The following is an 18,222-nucleotide window of genomic DNA, read 5'->3' on the forward strand; positions in this document are numbered from 1 at the left end:
CCTACGAATGAATTAAGGACATAACGCTATAATAACAATTGATTAGTTTTTAAATTTGGATATTATTTTTTTGTATTATTAAAATATATACATAAATAAAATTGTACATTTTAGATGATTTTCCCTATTTTTTATTTGTACATATACTGAAGAATAAAATGCATATAAAGCCTAAAATCAAGGAAAAATTATCCATTTTTTTTGCGTGGCTTATCCTATTATAAATAGTAGTATGATTTGTTTTTGTATGAAGCCTAATATTTCAATAACAACTGAACTGCTTGAATATTTGGTTTTAGGGAAGCTTCACATAGCCCCTGGGATTGTTTTGGGCTGTTTTATTGTTAAATATAAGTTTGGGCTAGTTTTCAGCTATTTTTGCCCCGTTCTTACCCCTTTCAATGTTTCATTTTAGATGCTGGAGGCGCAAACCAATTTAATTGACCCAAAATATTAAAAATATTAGTTTTTCTTTTAAAACTATTTAGAGATTTTTTTATAAAATTGTTCGAAATTAAGCTCTAGGAAATCAAGTTTCATTTAGTCGACATAAAATTTAAAAAATCATTAGTGAACACTTTGTTTCTATACCTAATAAGCTGTACTTTTAACTAACCACCATAAGTAAATAATAGAAATGACTCGCTGTACAAAATCAATAAAGGTACAGAATGGTTGGATACAAGGTAAAAAGATTATACAGTAAATCTTACAGAATACTAATTACAATGCACTGTGTGGTTTGCATTGTGTTTTATAAAGCTTAGCAACACTAACTCTAGTTGCAGCTTGCTAAACAGTACACGTTTACGGTAGACCTTATCAAATATCAAAAAAAACCTACAAATGTATTTTACAGAACTTATATAAACCGTGGTACAGAAAATCATTTAAATATTATAAGCCCCAAAAAAGTACATACATTTTAAAACATTTTTCACAATTTGTTTCCTTATATGAGTCTTAAACGGGTCTGTATTTGTCCATGAATAAAATACTATTTATAAAGATTTTTTTGTTTTATCTCACTTGACTCGGTTAGTATTCGATATTCAAGCAATATACTATTTCTTAATATGACCCCTATAGTCTTGCTCCCTATTTTAACATAACTTTTACTCAAGTACACCTAGCAATAAAAAAAACAATTAAGCAATGATAACAAAATTATTTCATCTTATTTTCATTAAACAGATGTTAGTTCTTAAAAAATGGAATCGTTGAATCGATTGTAAGTTAGCCGTGCTAAATATTATTTTTGAAAATTCTTTTATTAAAAATTCTCAAATTTTTAGATACTTACATACTTTTAAATACCCTTTCTGTTATTTTAAAATACTTTTACTTTTAATTTAAATAAAGTATTGTACGAAACGATCAAGGACTTTCAAGCTTTTTAATGGGAGGGAGGAGGGAGGGGAAATAGGGAGGTTAATTTTTTGAGGGGGATAAACAACTCTTAATCTTTCTATTTTGCCTTTTGAAAATGATTTTTCATTTTTAAAAACACACACAGAAAACTTTTTTCAATTTTCGTAGGTACTTTTTTCATAGACTAACACACGTACACATACATTTTTTAGAGGGATGGTATTAGGCAAAAGAATAACTTTTAAGGGATAATGCAACCAATATTCATTATCTTTTTTTATTTATATATCCACTTGAATCTTAAGTAGGGAATAGAGTAACTAAATAGAGATATACTCAGTAAATGTTCTATTATTTAATACTAGCGGCTTCGCCCCTAGCCTCTAGGGGCTTTGCCCCAAGAGGTGATAAAAAAAATTAAAACGAAATTCGTAAAAGGACCAGGGAAAAAAAGGACCATGGAAATGTTCTGATAAAAAAAGGACCAAGGAAATGTTCTGCAAAAAAAATGGGGAGGGGGTTTGTTTTTTGGGGTGTTGGGGGTGTCCCACCCCCCAAGAAAAAAGCCTAAAACCACCACAGGACCTGTAGGTATATTCCCTGAAGAGTAGAATCCAATCGGTTCAGTGGTTACCGAGATCTTAAGCTTCAGACGGACGGACGGACATCAAGCTACTTAGTATTATAGATAGTGAGTTTTTTTGTCTGAAGCTTATGAATGAGTGTTTAGCATGGTACTATTTTTTTATAAAATCTTTATATATAAGGTTTTAAATTTATAAAATGTATACTATTTTGTAAATTTAAAATGAACATTATAACTCATTGTTAGTTATCTAAAAATTATGTGTTATACAATCAAACGCTTTGCTTAAGTCTAAAATACACATATTTAACTACTGCATTATCTTTCTTATAATCCGTATTATTCAAAGTCTAAGTAATCTGTACGTTTTAAAACAAAGATAATTATATATAAAGGGATATTTTTTCTATGGGAAATTTTTTATGGGAAGTTATGTTGTAAAATAGAATTAACAAGCAAAATGAAATATTTTAAATCCAATGTCATAACCATAAATCCATACAAATATTCGAAAGACAAAATGATACCTTTAAACAAAGGTTATTAAATTTAGAAGCAAATGAAGAAAATAAGGACCCAATTGGTTCATGGTCAAAAAGTATTTTAATAGAAAAGAGAACAATTAAACAACTAATATTTCTGTATAAATTTTTGTACATTAATAAAATTTAATTTTATGTTTTATTTCAGTGAAAACCTTCCAGCTGGAGGCAGATACTGAGGGGGAGAAATTACAATGGATGGTTCTCATGCATTACGCCCGCCGGGATAGGATTACACAAATCAAAGAGGGAGGCATGAACGACTCGGAAAAGAAGCAGGTAAATTATTTTTTTTTATTTATATTAAAGGATAAGACAGTTGACGATAAGTTAAAGTACATTCCCAATGATAATAAACAAAATTACAAACCAATGAATAAAACACAATGAAAAGTACCACCAGTTTTTGAGCAAACGATAAGATGCTGTTGCTTATAAAAACGTTGGGTATCTGATTAATATTTAAGTCTGGGGCTACTGCTGAAATTATTTCAATTTGTTAGGAAACGTCTGTATCACCCCCCCCCCCCCCCACTAGGCTTACCTCACTCTAAAATCATCAAATTACCAGAATAATTAATTTTTCAATATTAGGGCCCAACAAAAATGCGCGACCCAATAATATTTTGTGCGGACAAAGCAGCTGAACAGTCCAACCTGGCGGTCAACAGGCTCTACCAATTATATGATGAATCAAAGTACAAGACAGTTCTCAAGAAAGAGGAAAGTAAAAAATAAAAATTTTGAACTTTAGTTTCTGTAAATATTATTTTTTATTTATTTTTTATTTCATTGTAGTTATATTTCATTTCATTAGGTACATTATTAATTTAAATCATAATTAATAGGAAAAGACATCTTGTTAAACTTAGTAGTATTTTTTAAGCCTACAATTCCTATAGTTTATGTTTATATAAGAAATTTAGAGTTGTTATCAAAACGAATTTTGATTGGCTTAAGCATTAATTGCATTGGCTTTGCATTTTATCCAACGTATTTTTCAGTATGGCTTCGAAACCAATCTATATCCGCAGGATTAGAAACGGATCTCAGCCATATTTAAAAATCATATATAGCATCTTATTACTGGCAGTTTTCCACGAACATTAAAATGAAAATCATAACAAACTGAATTCAATCTCACAATTTTTCATTTTAATATTCGCGGAAAGCTGTCTATGAGATGATGCGATAAATAATTATTTTAACTACAATTTAATCTTTTCGTTAAACATGGCTGATCTTATACTTATGGTTTAATCTTTTTTTTTAGTTTGTAAGGCTAATAATTATGTTTTTTTTAAATAAATTTTACAAAATATTTATTATCTTTTTTTATTAAATTTCAGAGAAGTTAATAATTTTTTGACGTGTCAAATTCATGACAAATCAGTATAAAAAATTAAATGTATAATTATACCAAGGTTGTGAAAAAAATATATGTATAATGTGTAAAAAGTGTATTTTAATATCTTTAAAAAGTATTTACTTTTTTTTAAAACCTCGTTCTGTATAATAATATGTTTTAGTTTACATTAGTGTGGAGTTTGAGTGGATTATCATCTAATTAAGATGATAATTTTTATATCACCTTAAAATGTATTAAAATATGGCAAATTTATCCATTTTATCATTTTTAATCTATAAAAGCAAAAAAGTTATTAGTAAATTTTCTATATAAGAAAGTCCAATTAATAAAAAACAAAGTCTAATGAAAGCTTTATTGAAAATTAATCAACTCATTTTCCACACTGGTTATTATTAATAGTATGACAAGAAACAATAATTTTTAAGTGTAAATTTTAATCTAGTGAAGTTTAATGGCCAAAGTCATTTTAAAATGTACCTACATATCAGGATAATAACAATCACGTAATTTTATAAAAAAAAAATAATCAACTTTTATTGTCTTAATAGTAGCGAAGCTACTCTATTATTCACTTTGTCTGTCAGTTAGTCCATACATCAGTCAGTCCCTTACACTATTGGGGAAATATGCATTTCTCGGATGAAATTTTCCTTTAACCTGGGCACTTCTAGTCTATTTCAATTTGTGTTTTGTTAATAATGTACATGGACGAAAAAAATTCCTGATGATGAGGGCAGTTTTGCCCTCGAAACGTTGAATAAATTTAAAAGTTTGATGCCTTGAGTTTTTCATTCTGAGGATTTTACATGTTGGGTCCGTTAACCATTCGTCTTACTTATTAGTCTATGAGTAGTTTTGTCTGTCTTTCTGTCGCTATGGCTCAAACAGCCTTTTTTTTCAAAGATTTTATTTTTTGCGATTCGCTACTAATGGATTGGATGTTGCCATCCTTATTTTTTTGTTTTTTTTTTCAATGCACCTTATATGGTTGCTCTTATCCTTGGTATTTAAAATTTAAAAAATCCTTAATACTATAGATGCTTTAATCGTCTGCTTTTGAAACTATATGTATTTTGTCCAAACTTTCTGATATCGATTTTTATTTTATTTTGAAATTAAAAAGCAAATAAACTTACGAGCTTATTAGTTGTTCTATAACTTTTAATTACTGCTATATTTTTAAAATTGTGTCTTAAATGTAACCTTTCAAAATAATATTTTTAAAAATTCTGAAATTTAATTAAGTCGAACATTTTAGCTAAGTAATGGTAAGACTTTAAAGGTTGTAGAGTGAAATCTAGGTTGAATTTTGAAGAAATAAAATAATATTATTAATGTGTTTTAATACAAGTTATATATATATAATTATATGAGTACAAGATAAAATAAATGTAGTAAAAAGACCTATCCTGGTTTTATTGCTTACATTTTTTACTTGTATCTTTTGTTTGAAGTGCAGCTACCTTATAATTAGATTCTGTCCGTCTGTCTGTAACTTCTTCACAATGTAAAAGGACATACTTACAACTTAAGACTTGAATTATTATAGAGATGCTTTGCTTATAAAATTGTATTTTGTTGTCCTAGAAATCGGTATTTCATAAATCAGATATATATTATATCAATTTTTGTCAAACAAAGCCAAAAATTACCTTGACTTAAATGGACGTATGGAAATTCTTGCATTAATTGTAGAGTTGCTGCGAATTCCAAATCATACCTAACTGTTAAAGGAATATGTGCAAAGTTTGAAATCGATAAGACAATTTCAACATGTCTAAATTAACTTACATTTCTAAACGTGACCTAACGTTACATACGGACGGGCCGATCCTTAATTATAGAAAAGCGTTTTAAAAAGACAAAAGGTTATTAAAAGCTAAGCTTTTCTATAATTAGGGTCGTTTCGTCCGTCCGTACGTCTGTAACGGAGAGCTTTTTTCATTAATTTAGGCATGTTAGAATTGTCCTATCGATTTTGCATGGTGATTCCTGTAGTAGATAGGTACGATTTAGAAAGCGTAGCAACTCTATAATGATTACCAGAATGTCCGTACGTCCATTTTTAACATGTTGATTTTTTTACTTTTTTAGCAACAAATTTTTATGTGATTTAATTATCATATTGATCTGATTTTTCGTATACTGATTCCTGGGACAACAAAGTACAATATTGTACGCGAAGCAACTCTATAATCAAGTCCTAAAAAGGTAAGTACGTCCATAAACATTAACCTGTATCAAGCAGTTTTTCAACAAATTTACTTATAATTTTGCTTCGACTCTTATACATTTATATTCTGCTTATTCAGTTCTGACAAAATACAAGTGATAATGTCCGTTTGTCATACCGTTTAAGTGCTTCGCTTTTATGGATGTTGTCATCCTTGTGTTTTAAAGAAATGAAATAAAAATAATTCATCTGTTCCAGGAGACGAGTGTTTTAAATCTGTCAATTAAAATCTACTTATATCGATTTTTACAAGAGTAGGTTAAATTTTAGGTACACAAACTTGGAATTTTTGTTTTTAATAGCTAAGATACTCTGTAGTTTATTTTGTCTGTCCGTTCGGCAGTCAGTTTGTAAGACCGTAACGCTTTTGGGAAATGTGTTTTTTCGGCTACTATTCAATAAAGACGGTTGATTTTTTTGATAATTTTGTATACCAAGGTAGATTTAGTATATAATTGTTCGTCGGTATATCAGTCCTAATACAAAGTTATAAATATAACAACAAATGTGGATGTTTCGTGATTTCTATACAGTTATTCTTTAATTATGAACATTGATCATTTGCTCTTTAAGTGAACTTTTAGTAATTCCATTCCTAATTTTTTGTGCTTCGATATTGTCTTCATAGTTTTTTATAAATTAACAAAAAGACTGAAGGAATAATGAGACTCTGAATGTTTTATAAATCTTTTGACGATTGCTTTGAAACCGTTAAAAATCTGCTGGATAAGAACCGATCGTATTTTAAACAATTTGCTACGAATAATAAAATAAAAATCATTACTTTAATATCTTATAATTTTTCAACTTACTATCCGAAATAAAGCTGTCTACAACATACATAGCCAACGCAACTTTCTGTAAATCTTCCAAGGGTCTATAAGAAAATTGCTGTACAGATCTTTAGTTAATAAACCTGCATTGGTTCACAGGGTATGATAGATTAAATAGATTACATAACTATAAAATGAATAAAAAAAACTTCATACATTCTATTAGTAACGTTTTTTATTACATATTTTATTACACAATAATGAAAAAAAGGTAATAATAAAAATCAAAATGATTACACCTTTTGTTCATTATTAACATAATTACATCAATTATTTAGTATACTTAAAGGTTATTCAATTATAAAAATATTCATATATTCGTGTTTAGTAGCGAAGCTGCTCTATAATTTGAAATGTCCGTCTGTCCTTCCATCTGAAACGTTTTGGGGGAAACGTGATTTTCTCGGCTCCTGTTCAAGGGATTAATTAAAATTATATTCATATTTTCATCAAGTTTCATTAAGATTCGTTCATTAATTGGGGTGCTAGATCGATTCCTATTTTTTTTTAGTTCTCTTGACTTTCTCGACTCCTACTCAAGATAGATGGCTGAAATTTTCAGAGATTAATTTAAATTCTTCAAACTTCTACGAAGTTTCATCGAGATATGCTTATTGGTTGGAATGCTAGATGCTAGTTCGATCCCTAGATTTATAAGTTTTCATAATTTTCTAGACGGCTGAAATTTTAAGGTATTTGATAAAATTATATTCTTCATATTTTCACCAAGTTTCATTAAGATTCGCCTATTAAACGGGGTGCTAGATCGATTCCTAGATTTTTTTGTTTTCTTGATTTTCTCGCCTCCTATTCAAGATTTTCAGGGATTGAATACATTCAAATTCTGCAAACTTCTATGCAGCTTCATTAAGATTTCCCTATTGATTGGGGTGCTAGATCGATTCATAGATTTTCACAATATCATATTTAGAAGGTTTTGTGATGTATTTTAGTTTAATATTTCCGAATGTCCATCCAGAATTTTTTAACTTTGCTACTTATGGATGTTGTCATCCTTGTTTCCTGATAATTAAATCTTTTATAAAAATTAAAATTTAAATCGGTGCAGGTTTGATTTTCGACAGAGAAATTTATTATTGTTAAATCCGGATATAAACTATGACAATGTATAAGAAATGAGGCTACTCTATAATTCACTGCATCTGTCTGTAACTCTACGAAGGAAGCGAAATTTTCTCGGCTACTATTGAAGATAGACAGCTGAAATTTTCATTGGGGATTCCGATGGCATCTGTGCATCAAGTCTATACATTTTATAAATTTCAAAGGTTTCGTTTTCTTAAGGTTTTTTTTCATATCTGTAATGAACACAGTAATAGTGTCTGACTGATTATGACGTAACAAAAAAAATTAGCTAATGAGAGGCCACTATAAATTTTACCATTGGTCAATAGCGGCCTCTCATTGGCGAATTTTTTTTGTTACGTCATAATCAGTCCGACACTATTACTGTGTTCATCTGTAATATTTTCTTTGTACTGTCAATTGAACATCTGCTTTATAACTCACTTTTTCCGTTTATACAATGTTTATTTGTGCCTCGCTACAAATGGATGTTGTCATCCTTGTTTAAAAATCAATAATTTAGTTATTATGTTAGCTGCCTTGTAAGCTATAAAAATTGGAAAGAATTTTAATGAATATAATAGATTTGAAATCTGCATAAAATTTTAAGGATTTTTTTTATAAAATTCGTTTTTTATATAATTCATTATTTAAAAGCGCAAATCCAATTTAAGTTAATAAATTTTGACCAATAGGATAGGTGGATTGGAAACTACCTGCGCTCTAATTGGTTGAATGATGTACGTCACTTAAGCTTCTCCAATCAGGGCGCAGATAGTTTTCGATCCACCAATCACAGATGTCAAAATTATTTAACTTAATTAGTATTTGCGCTTATAGATAAAGAATTATACAAAAAACGAATTTTTTAAAAATTCCTTAAAATTTTATGCAGATCTATTATATTCATTAAAAATCTTTCCAATTTTTATAGCTTACTGCCTTGTCAAAAGAATTCAAAGTTAGAAGATTTTTTTGTTAATAATAACAGCTTGAAAAAATGTATTAAAATAGCAAAATTAAACTATAATTACGGGTATAGTCCCTTTCGTGGCAACGCACCATAAGGGGCGATTCTTCGTATTTTTCATAGTAGCTTTTCTCCTATTTCTAGCCCCTGTGGGGGGCTCTAAATCTGCGGGGTCAATTGCCTAACCCTGTTGGGAAATCACCTAACCCAATATAACCTAACCTAACCAAAAATAACCTATAAAAAGCCATTTTCAAAATACGACGAATCGCTCCTTAAGGGGCGTTGCCACGAAAGGGACTACTCTCATAGTTACAAATAATAAGAAAATAAATCTCGATTGGATCATTTACTTTTTTTATGTTTTTTAGTTTTATTTTACTGTTTTGTGTTCTTAGCTTCTATTATAATAGCATCTATAGGACGGTTTACACTCTGAATTACTTGAACAGATTCCTAAAAAAGAAGTACAAAAATTTGTACAAAATCTTTATTAATTAATTTTAAAATTATGCCAAAAAGAGAGTTAAGAGATTTTCAGAGCTATATATTTCTGATAAGATTGGAAAAGCAAGGCTATTGTAATAGGCCTAAAAACATTCATAGCCGCGCTTTAAATGATCTTTAACGTCCATGACTCTAAGGGTATTATCTATTTTAACTAAACATGTTGCAGTACCACCCTTTCAGGTATTAGATTCAGACAACTAACCCTTTGTTTGCACAACTCTTGTCCAGAAGACTAGCGGATATGCCCCTAAGTGTCTTAAGGGGGTGGGAGGTACACCTTCAAAATAGTTATAAACCTTCCAAGGACCTATAAGAAGTTCCATTGTAAAGGAGGACCATATCGGTTTAACGGTTGGCGAGATCATTCAATGCAGACAGACATATAGAGACCCTGTGTTTTTTATATAAGGATACCTGAACTGGAAATGCTCCAAACTGACTGGAGGGGACATCTGCCACACCCACGCTGGAATCAATCACTTGTCCATCCTAATAATTAGTTTTCATCATGAGAATTCAGAACTTTATTTAAAGATCTTGAAAATATTTATTCAATGAAAGAAATACAGAAACGTTTTGTCTTTTTTCAGCTTTTAAAAATAAAACCATAAAAGAACAAATAAGCAAAGTAATTAAGATATTGAGAATCTATAAATTATTGGTTAAAAAGTTTAGATACTGATAGTTTGATCCAACCAATCAAGATTTAATCATTTTACCCAAAGTTTTCAGGAAAATGTAGATTAGGCGGCATGGCTATAAAACTATGGGTGTTAATGTAATTTAAATTTCAGTAAACCCACCCTCCCAATACGTACCTGGGTGTTGTGTAGTGTGTCAATAAGAGTGTCCAGTACGTTAGGCACAGCTGTACGTGATTCTTTGTAGCCATCTACAACAATACAAAGTACATGAATACATTCCAAATAAAGACCGAAAAACGGACAGGCAGACTGACATTCTTGAATTGTAGAGTAGTTACTTTAATGTTAATTAACTGTCATCCGATATAAAAAAAAAGTAACATAATGTTTACTTGAAGGCCTTTCTGTCTGTTTATATGTCTGTATGTCATTCAAGATCCCCTAGCCAGCTTTATCTTACCTGGACCTGCTGAATATTGAACAACTACAAGATCTCCATATGGATCTATTTACTCCGGGCTACCAGCTTATCTTACCTGGACCTGCTGAATATTGGACAACTACAAGGTCTCCATATGGATCTACATATATACTCCGGGCTACCAGCTTAGCTTACCTGGACCTGCTGAATATTGAACAACCAAAAGGTCTCCATATGGATCTATATACTCATAGTTACTAGCTTATCTTACCTGGACCTGCTGAATATTGAACAACCACAAGGTCTCCATATGGATCTATATACTCCTGGCTACCAGCTTATCTTACCTGGACCTGCTGAATATTGAACAACCACAAGGTCTCCATATGGATCTATATACTCATAGCTACCAGAGACACTAAGAATTAATAATAGTCATTCAATAGAGATCAAAATGTGAAAATTATTGAATGTGAAAATTAAAAGCCAAAGACTGTGTAAACGTGTTTACAAACTTTTGGTACTAGTTTAAATTTAAGTCCATTGTCCTCTCTCTTATTAGGGAAATAAAACAAATCTAAATAAATGTTTCTTAATGAAACAATTTATCTTTTACAGACTTTAAATTTGACACAAGATAAAACAGTGGGCTCGGCAGCCTCTCTTTTTCTCAAGGCGCCATAGTAAAAAATTATAAACAAGTATTTTTAAAACTTTTTTTACTTAAAAATAGAGCTTGAGTGCTATTAAAAGTATTAATTTTAATTGATCTTAAAATCGTAAATTTAAACTGCCGAGGCCGCAGCTTTTTGTTAGCAATCGGCAGTTGGTTATTATATCAGAGATTTTTACAACTTTCTTAAATACCACAATTGCAGCTGCCGAGCCTAGGATATAAACTTTAATACTTAAAATACAAGGTTTATTGCTCATATATGTACGATGGTGGAAAGTAAACAAGGCTTATTCACAGCATAATTGAATTTATAATAAGACGAATAGGTCATATAAACAGGGATATTTTAATTAAAAGAAAACATCGCTTTTTTATGTATCTTATTTAAAAACGTTGGTAGGAGTAGTTTTTTGTTTGTTCCTTAGGCTCTAGCTAGGTTAGCTTAATGGTTCTTGGGTTGCCTCGCAAGGTAAAGGGCATAGGAAAAAACATATCTCTCTCATTGGTTACGTTTTATTAAAAATAAAAGGAGAGGTAATCAACTTGCCACTTGCACAAGAAAGCACCAAAACAATTCTCTTGGGCTCCATTTTTGAAAAATCAGGTATGAAAATATAATTATTTTTTTTAGACAAAATATTTTGTTTACATGGATATGACAACGAATGATAAATTAATGTAATCGCCCTCTAAGTTATGTTATATTTTATGATAGAATTAACCTATCGATTAATAAAACAGTTAGTATGATGTTATTGTAAATAATTTTAATTTTATGTTACTCTACATTTGTGAATGTTCGTTTCTTTAACTATCTGTTATGTTGAGCCAAAATTTCAAAATGTTTAAATCCATTTAATATAATTTTATTTTCTCGTATTCATTCGAATCCGGTGGATATAGAAACCGGTTCTCCTCTATACGAAAAAACTATGTCTAGCATCGTATTATATCCAGCTTTCTACGAATATAAAAATGTACAATCATAAGATAAAAACCAGTTTTTTTAGCCCGTGCCTTCGGCACCCCGGGGCTTAAAAAACTGGTTTTAATCTCATAATTGTACATTTTATATCCGCGGAAAGATGTTTATAATACGATGCGAGAAATAACTATTATGAAAGAAATATTCTTACATTAATATAAAAATTAGACCTTAAATAAACATAAAAATCATTAGGGATTGTAAAAAAGAATATTTGCTTTTAATTTTTTATATACCTCTAATAAAAATACAGGGATTTAGGGTTTAGCAATTTAAAATTAAATTATCTTTCACTATAAAATATATTTCATACCTATAATAACATTTTTTTATTTAATAAAAGAGATTTCATTTGTTGACTTGCTTTTCTTTCTGATTTATAAATTTAATTCGTTGAAATAATGTACTTTTCTTATAAATAACTCAAAAACATTTTTTTCAAACTTCGGCTTTAAAAATTTCTGCTGTTAATTATTTTACAACATTTTTTTTATGACGTGGAAATATGCGTCTTAGGGCTGCAAGCGCTAAAAAATACATCCACAGTGCAAATGAAGGTGCTTTGACTTTTGTGTCAGAACCTAAATTGGGACATAGTGCATTTCATTACCCTAGGTCAGGTAACTTCATTTCACTTTTCAATAAAATCTAAAATGCAGCGGTTTTTGAGAAAATTAAATTTAAAAATTTCAAGTTCAATTTTCACCCACTAGGAGTTACCGCATAATCATGACAAGAAAAGCAAAGATTATTTATTCAAAATTTTGAACAACTTTGCTTTTATAAAGTTCTTCATAAAACAGTCCTGAAGTAAGTTAATTAATGGCCATTTTTATCAATTGCTTTGCTAAGGTCACGAAAATTCAGCCTTAAATAAATCATATATAGAGAGGTTTTATGACTGACTTTATAAAAGCAAAGTTGTTCAAAATTTTAAATCTTTGCTTTTCTTGTCATGATTATGCGGTAACTCATAGTGGGTGAAAATTGAACTTAAAATTTTTAAATTTAATTTTCTCAAAAACCGCTGCATTTTAGATTTTATTAAAAAGTGAAATGAAGTTACCTAACCTAAGGTAATGAAATGCACTATGTCCCAATTTAGGTTCTGACACTAAAGTCAAAGCACCTTCAAAGGCACTGTGACATCATGATATGCTCATACCCCTATATCCCTGGTATAAATCCTACTAATTATATAATATATTTATTATCATACTCTTTTATCCATGGAATACATTCAGGGAGGGAGTGGACATTAGGCTGTTTATTATACTAGTCCCCAAAGTTTTATGATGTGTTATTCTTCGGATTAACACCGTTGGGGACCTTATTGACCTTTGATTGGTTGGTTCATTGTTGACTATTCATTCATTTCAAACACCAATTATGACCTAAATAAAGTGTAATTTTGTGTATCCTCATTGGGGATGTATATACATCAATTTATCGGTCATTGTCTTATCCCTTTATATCCCTGAATAAATCCATGTTATAAAGAATAAATCATACTAATTGGTGTTGTATAACATTATTTAAACATTAATCCTTCTATTCTTTGGTATTCCATCACTTGCGCAATTTTTTTTAATTTCAAAATATTTTGGCGGGGTAACTTTTCACTTTCAGAAGGGTGGGGTAACCTCCCCCCACCCCAAAAAAAAATATTAATAGCTTAAAACCACCGCTGGATCAATACCTATATTACTACCTATAAGAGTAAAGTACAATCGGTTCTGTGGTTACTGAGATCTTAAGCTTAAGACAGACAGATAGACATCATTCTACTATGTATTATAGGTTGTTACCCTAGCAGCTAGGGGCAATTTATAAGAAGGGAGAATGCAGAAAAAATATTCTGAAACCATCCCGCTAATCTTCTGTACATTGGATAAATCTATATGTTAATTAATTAGTAAGATCTGTTGCTATAATTTGGTATTTATTATTTTCTTTGAAAGTAATGTAAAAAAAAGTTTAGTGGCTGTAATGTGTAAAGACAGCTGATAACCTTATTCATTAGTATTGTGTATACATAAGGACTACATCATTAGGATTTAACAAATTGTTTCTTAATAGTTTCAATACAAATAAAGATAAAAGCAAAGAAAGTAGCCAGGGAATAGATATTTCATCTGAAGAAACTTTGACCTTCAACTTTTTATAAATAAGATACAGAGACATCCTGTTACTTTTATATAAACTAGCGGCTTCGCCCCTAGCCTCTAGGGCTTTGCCCCAAGAGGTGATAAAAAAAATTAAGGTGAAATTCATAAAAGGACCAGGGAAATCTTCTGCAAAAAAAAGAAAAAAAAGGACCAAAGAAATCTTCTGAAAAAAAAATGGGGAGGATTTTTTTGTTTTTGGGGGGGTTAGGGGTGTCCCAACCCCCAAGAAAATAGTCTAAAACCACCACAGGACCAGTAGGTATATTCCCTGAATTCGATCGGTTCAGTAGTTACCGAGATCTTAAGGGACAGACAGACGGACAGACATCAAGCTACTTTGTATCATAGATATAAGCTTAGTATAATTATATAAAATCGTGAATTTCACTTTCAGACAACTCCGTATTTGAAGGAGTAAGGAAAGTAGCCTAAAACCAAACTTAGATATCACAATTAAATAGCCTAAAAACATCTTGAACCTTTAGCAAACTTCCATAAAATGAAGAACTCAACCACTTAAGTATCTATCGAAATCTTAAGCTACAGACAAAAATCTTACTACATTATATAATAAGGATGTAAAGATGTAATGCCTAGACAAATTATTTACCTATCTTCCAATGCATTCATTTGTTCTTGTCTTGCCATGTAGTTCTTATTTTCTTCTGACCAAACTGTGTAAGCAAATCTATCCTGGAAAAATGGATATAGAATATTAAAGGATATTATGACAGGAGAAAAAGTTGTCGTCAATTTAAGTTGCTAACATGGCCATCATTTATTGGTCAGTTTAATCCAATAGAAGGGGAGGGTTTGGGGTAAAAGATGGTAGGTGTGTTGGATCGTCACTTTCGCCAGCTACGAGTTTTACTTTATTAGAGTATAATATAAATTGGTGTAAGATCATATCCAAGTAATATTAAATCCATTCATTTAAATAGTATAAGAATTTAGTTGAATAATTTGAGCTAATATTTTTCAAGTTCTCGACAAGTACTATAATTACTAGTTGATTCGCCCCTAGCCTTAAGGAGATAAGAAATTATTTCAGACTCTTTGATTTTATGACCCTTGCATGACATAATACTGCTGTATATACATATTTTAACGTCTTTATGGCGCATTTTAGATCATGATTCGAAACAATCACCTCCCTAACGTGGTTCGAATGTTCTACCTACATGTTACCGCTACAGTCACGAGTAAATAGTGGCTTACCTGTTGCATATCTAAGCTTGAGGATGACGTCATCATTTTTCTAACATCATAATTAGTAAATAAAACTAAGTAATAAACCGAAAAAAAAATTATACAGAAAATCTTAATTATATTGGGAGTAGTCCATTTCGTAGCAACGCCTCTTAAGGGGCGATTTGTCGTAATTTTACTGTTGCTTTTTAGAGGTTATTTTAGGCTAGGTTAGGTGATTGCCCCACAGGGTTAGAGACCACCGCAGAAGCTAGAAATAGAAGTGAAGCTTCTGTTAAAAAACGAAAAACGCCCCTCAAGAGGGTTATACCCTTTAATATTATATTTAGTTAAGTGAGTTATCAGAGAGAGAATGTTAACTATTGAGATGCCACGCATACACTAAACAAACAATAATCCATAAAAATTGCTTAAAACAAGGACATGCATGTTTAATAGTAGCGCCGCAATAAAAAGCAATTTTATCTAGATTATGAATAGTTTATAGACTTAATTTAATTTTTTGCATAAATAAATAATATAAATAAAAGACCGAATAAGAAAATACGTTTTAAGGTGTTTAAGTTTCAATAAACGAGGAAGGTATTATACATTTCCAATAAATCGGAATATGCGCCTAGCGGCGAACAAACATATACTAAGATTATAGAGTAAGTGTGCTACCAAAAAAAGATAAAACATTAGATTAAGTCTGGGAAGCAGCGATGCTTAAAATTGTTGAGCAGCCATTAAGATTTTTTTGACCACACATATACAATACATAGGTAGATTTCCGATTTGAGCTTGTTTGCCACCCAAGATCATTTCTAAATTGCTGTTTCTGACTGTCAAAGCTTTATGCATTGAGCAAAGCATTAAAATTGATAAAATACTAAAATAGTTCAAAATAGAAAAAAAATAGGTGAAATATAAGTTTCCCAGACAATTTTAGGTTCCAGGTATGATCTTCTAGGAATCCAGCTGCCGTGCCTACATTTTTTACGTTTTTATGATCAAAAAGTGTTTATCAAAACAAGGATGACAACATCCATAAGTAGCGAAGCTGAAAGATTATTGATGGATATGCAGAAAAAAATTTTGTATTGAACAACACCATAGTTATAAAGTAGCTACGATATTAAAAAATAAAATTTTGATGTTCCTGGTATTATCGGATAGGTAGGTTGTCAATGTCTGAGACAACTTTTCTACTATAGCATTAACAATTGACTTTTCTAACTCGGAATTTCTTTCCTGAAATAAATTTAAATCTCAAAAATGGTCTATAAAGTATTTAATAATTGGCCTTAAAATGAAAGAGCTTTAATATCAAGTGGCTAAGAATATGTTTTAGTGACAAAGCTACTCTACAATTTACTTTTTTAGAAGCAAAGATGCTCTATGATTTAGGCAGATTATAGTGCCTTATAAAAAAAGGACGTCATATAATACAAATGAACAATAATAGGCAAGTATACATTTATATTGACCAATGGTAAAATTTTTACTGGCCTATAATTGGTCATTTGTATTGTATGATGTAATTTGTATTAGGTACTGTAAGCTGCTTCATCATTTTATAGTTACTAGGACATGCTATGCATACCAACACATCTTTATACTAATAATTCTATATTCCTAACATAAAATTAATGGCTTAAAACCTGCCCAAAAAATTAGCTTTCATTTTATGTGTTTACCTGTATGGGAACTGCCTTCGCTAGTCCAATAGTAATCAACAGCGTAAAACAAATCTAAATAAAATAATAATCTTAATTTTATATCAAATTATTTCTAAATTTATATTCATTGTATCGTATTATAGTTATAGCTTTCCGCAGATAGTAAAAAGAAAAATCATGAGAGTAATTTCAGTTTGGTTGGCTCTAGATGGTAGAAGGCCAGTGCAAACAAAATATTAGTTCTATGTTTTTCATTTTATTACTCGTTTTAAAAAATAACAATAGGACTCGATATAATATATAATATTTTAGTATGGCTAAAGCCACTTCTAATCTAGCGGATATTCATTTCAAAAATATATGTTTAGTTAGATATTATCTGATGACAGTAAAATAAAATCAGAAATATGATAGAAATATATGTAGAAATATGTTAATACCCTTTACTAAACATAAAAAACATAAGAGCCTTTGTAAAATTTGATACTTCAAAATTACAATTGGTAGTTTTTAGTCATATTTAAGATTATATTAAAATATCTAATTATAAAAAAGTACCTTTAGCTTCATTTTGATTTTCTTCTGTAGTTCTTATGAGAATTCTGTAATTAATTTAGTCTTAAATAATATTTTTAATTGGTTCTTTTTAGATATATTTGTGAATGCGCCCCTAACTTCTAGGAGCTCTATATAAAGCAAAGAAAGCGGATAGAAAAATAGCTTAAAACCATCCCTAGATTTAAATCTGAAAATGGAATAGCCTTAAACAATTTCTGGACCTTAGTGAAGCTTACCTAAAGTTTTTTTTAAATCAGTTCATTGATTATTCAGATCTTTAGCTTTAGACAAAAAACCTTACTACTTTATATTATAGGAGGATAGTGATGATTTAACCCAAGAAAGATCATATTCTGCTAACTTAGATAACATTTTATTTGTAAGATATTCATTTTAAGTA

The 18,222-nt window shown here is 30.0% G+C and overlaps 2 protein-coding genes across 3 annotated transcripts in view; one reads left to right on the forward strand and one right to left on the reverse strand.

Moving 5' to 3' along the window:
* LOC145321988 (facilitated trehalose transporter Tret1-like) overlaps positions 1-5,275 on the forward strand; it is a 58,961-nt gene extending 53,686 nt beyond the window's left edge. For both annotated transcript variants that reach the window (XM_080163709.1, XM_080163710.1), the window contains exons 22-23: positions 2,648-2,778; positions 3,094-5,275. In XM_080163709.1, the coding sequence (XP_080019835.1) occupies positions 2,648-2,778; positions 3,094-3,237 (275 nt within the window). In that variant the 3' untranslated portion in view covers positions 3,238-5,275. The remainder of the gene's footprint in view (positions 1-2,647; positions 2,779-3,093) is intronic.
* A 3,637-nt stretch (positions 5,276-8,912) lies between these two features.
* LOC145323288 (uncharacterized) lies at positions 8,913-17,868 on the reverse strand. The gene is made up of 9 exons (XM_080165716.1): positions 17,823-17,868; positions 17,283-17,336; positions 16,745-16,836; positions 15,613-15,652; positions 15,005-15,087; positions 10,913-10,983; positions 10,319-10,392; positions 9,915-9,989; positions 8,913-9,446 (listed from the first exon to the last, which is right to left on the reverse strand). The coding sequence occupies exons 1-9, from the start codon at positions 17,832-17,834 to the stop codon at positions 9,369-9,371; spliced, it is 579 nt and encodes a 192-aa protein (XP_080021842.1). The 5' UTR covers positions 17,835-17,868; the 3' UTR covers positions 8,913-9,368.
* Between the last annotated feature and the right edge of the window lie 354 nt (positions 17,869-18,222).

The sequence above is a fragment of the Acartia tonsa genome, chromosome 6 (assembly GCF_053477335.1).
Source record: "Acartia tonsa isolate MP-2025a chromosome 6, ASM5347733v1, whole genome shotgun sequence".
Taxonomy (NCBI): domain Eukaryota; kingdom Metazoa; phylum Arthropoda; class Copepoda; order Calanoida; family Acartiidae; genus Acartia; species Acartia tonsa.

Bases quoted from the DNA above. Each gene is read 5' to 3' on its own strand.
- LOC145323288 (XM_080165716.1), bottom strand. The intron at 10,393-10,912 runs GTAAGATAAGCT...GTATTGTTGTAG, and splicing joins TCAATATTCAGCAGGTCCAG to ATGGCTACAAAGAATCACGT. The intron at 9,990-10,318 runs GTACGTATTGGG...ACTAATTATTAG, and splicing joins ACACACTACACAACACCCAG to GATGGACAAGTGATTGATTC.